We start from the raw sequence: 2,478 nt of genomic DNA, 5'->3' as shown, positions 1-2,478 counted from the left end.
ACTGTGTTGAAGTATTATGAACATTATTTTAGAGTTAAAAATAAAAAGTTATTATTGAAGTTCTCACAATACATTTTGAGTCAATTAGTTTGCTTATTTGGTAGAAGTTCAATCTTTCAGGTATGAGGTGCTGATGCTAATTTTCTAATATAATAAGATAATAGTTTTTGAAGCAGCACTGAAATATAAAATCGATTGAATAACCTGTTGTTTCCTTTTCTAGAAGAACTGTTTTGAATTATTATCAACATTAACTCATAATTAATCGTTAATAAAAAAATATTATTGAAGTTCTCACAATACATTTTAAGTCAACTAGTTTGCTTATTTGCTTATTACTGGAAAACAAAACTGCTGAATTACTGTTGAATATTTAAATTCATAAAAGGGCATACTTGAGCATGTAATGCATGAATGTAATTGTATAAAATCATATAACCAATTTTGCATTTTCACGTAATTATACACAATTATAATTAACAAATTAATGAAAATTTCGTAACAATTATTCTCATTTTGATAACTAATTATTAAATAAAGCATAATTTGCATCTGGAATATAACACACAAAGATAATGAGGAATTATATATTTTTGACCTAAGTGAATTTTTAAAATAATTTATTATTCAGTAAAATTATTATGCTATTAAAAAGTTTATCATTAATAACAAGTTTCAGTTTAAAATCATCCTTGAAAATGTACGTTTGAAACAACATTTCAAAGATTAGACCATCGGTGAATAGGAACACGGCCAAAAAGTTAAACATATTTTCCAAATAAAGCATATCGTCTAAACAAAAACGAAACATCTGGAGCTGATGCTTTTTCTCTAACTATGGATACTGGATAGCTTTTATAAGGTTATTCATTTGAAAAACAATCTTTATATCATCTTGAAAATGTTTCGACAGTAACGTTTAGGCAAATTTGATTAGAAAAAAAACTGTCAACTTTATAAATAATTTAAGATCTTTCCCTTGAAATTTTTTTTATTTTTATTTATGTTTTTCAGTTCTGCTAAAGAGTAATTGCATCAAAATTGTAAAATATCAAATGAAATTTTCCGCTCAACACTTTGGCTCAAAATAAACCGAAATAATTTGAAGCAAACTTCCATTTATTCTCACTAATTTTTCTAACTTTTATTTTTCACTCATAGCAGATCTAATTAAATAATCAATTATTAAAAATTAACTTCTATAAAGCCAGATAAATTGCAATTTATCAACCTTTCTTAATTTCATGTTGCGTGCCGATAAGAAACTCATACCGTCATGTTAAAAATAGTTAACCAAATAGGAAAAATTAATTTTCTTTATCGTCTTCAAAGTCCGAATCAAGTTGAACAAGTCTCTCTCTGTTTTTGTAGACACAACAAGCAATCAAACCGCAACTTCCGAGAATGATAGCGTTGACGGCAACCAGAAGAATGATGTATGCAGTAGACAGAGATTCAGCTGATGCTTTTGATGAAATGGCTGTTGTTGGTGTCGTTGTTAATGTTGTCATGGTTGTTGTTGTAAATGACGTTTGTGCAACTGTCACTCCTGCTGAAGTGGTTGTTGTGCTGCTCGTGATGGCAGTCGTTGTCTAAATGTATAAAAAAGTTCTTGAAAAGTTGAAATTAAAACAAAGCACACTGACCGTAATTGTTGATGGTCTTGGTGTGATCGTGTTGCATCTTGGAGTATCACATGAGCATTCTTGAGCAATCTCCAGCATAGTACAATCATTAGAATAGTGATTACCAGTGCAACTAGATACAAAAATTGTCTCTGCAAACAAAATTAAAAATACAAATTTTAGCAAATATCTCAAAATGTTATATAAATATAAATAATAAATATACAGATTTATAACCTTCAAAATAAATTGAACAGAAATTATTTAGACATTCGATAGTGTTGGTGCAGCCATCATTGTCCCTACAATCGTAACACGTGAATCCACGAACCGGTCCAACAAAAACTATCAACGCTGACAACAAAATTATGATCATGTTTGAAAATTTAAAATAAAATTTCAATTTGTGTAATTGAACGTTGTTTATTTATGGTGAAAATAATATGTGAAACTTAATGAATTCTGCAGGAGCCAAATGGTTTGGTGCTTTGTTCTCTTGATTTTATATAGTCATGTCTTTTTATAACACATAACGTATATAACTATAAATGTCTCTCTCTCGCACGCACGCACACACACACATACACACACACTCCACATGTATTCATAGACACATTATATTGATTGATTGATTGATTGATTGATTGATTGATTGATTGATTGATTGGTTGGTTGGTTGGTTGGTTGGTTGATTGATTGATTGATTGATTGATTGATTGATTGATTGATTGATTGATTGATTGATTGATTGATTGATTGATTGATTGATTGATTGATTGATTGATTGATTGATTGATTGATTGATTGATTGATTGATTGATTGATTGATTGATTGATTGATTGATTGATTGAT

The 2,478-nt window shown here is 28.8% G+C and overlaps 1 protein-coding gene across 1 annotated transcript; it reads right to left on the bottom strand.

Moving 5' to 3' along the window:
• Window positions 1-1,307: 1,307 nt before the first annotated feature.
• Window positions 1,308-2,001, bottom strand: HELRODRAFT_178433 (hypothetical protein; the record flags this gene model as incomplete). Its single annotated transcript, XM_009026542.1, has 3 exons — window positions 1,308-1,592; window positions 1,647-1,777; window positions 1,863-2,001. 3 exons carry the CDS (start codon window positions 1,999-2,001, stop codon window positions 1,308-1,310), a joined length of 555 nt encoding a protein of 184 aa, XP_009024790.1.
• Window positions 2,002-2,478: the final 477 nt, after the last annotated feature.

This window comes from Helobdella robusta (assembly GCF_000326865.2).
Source record: "Helobdella robusta unplaced genomic scaffold HELROscaffold_48, whole genome shotgun sequence".
Taxonomy (NCBI): Eukaryota; Metazoa; Annelida; class Clitellata; order Rhynchobdellida; family Glossiphoniidae; genus Helobdella; species Helobdella robusta.
This window is presented reverse-complemented; position numbering and strand designations above follow the sequence as displayed.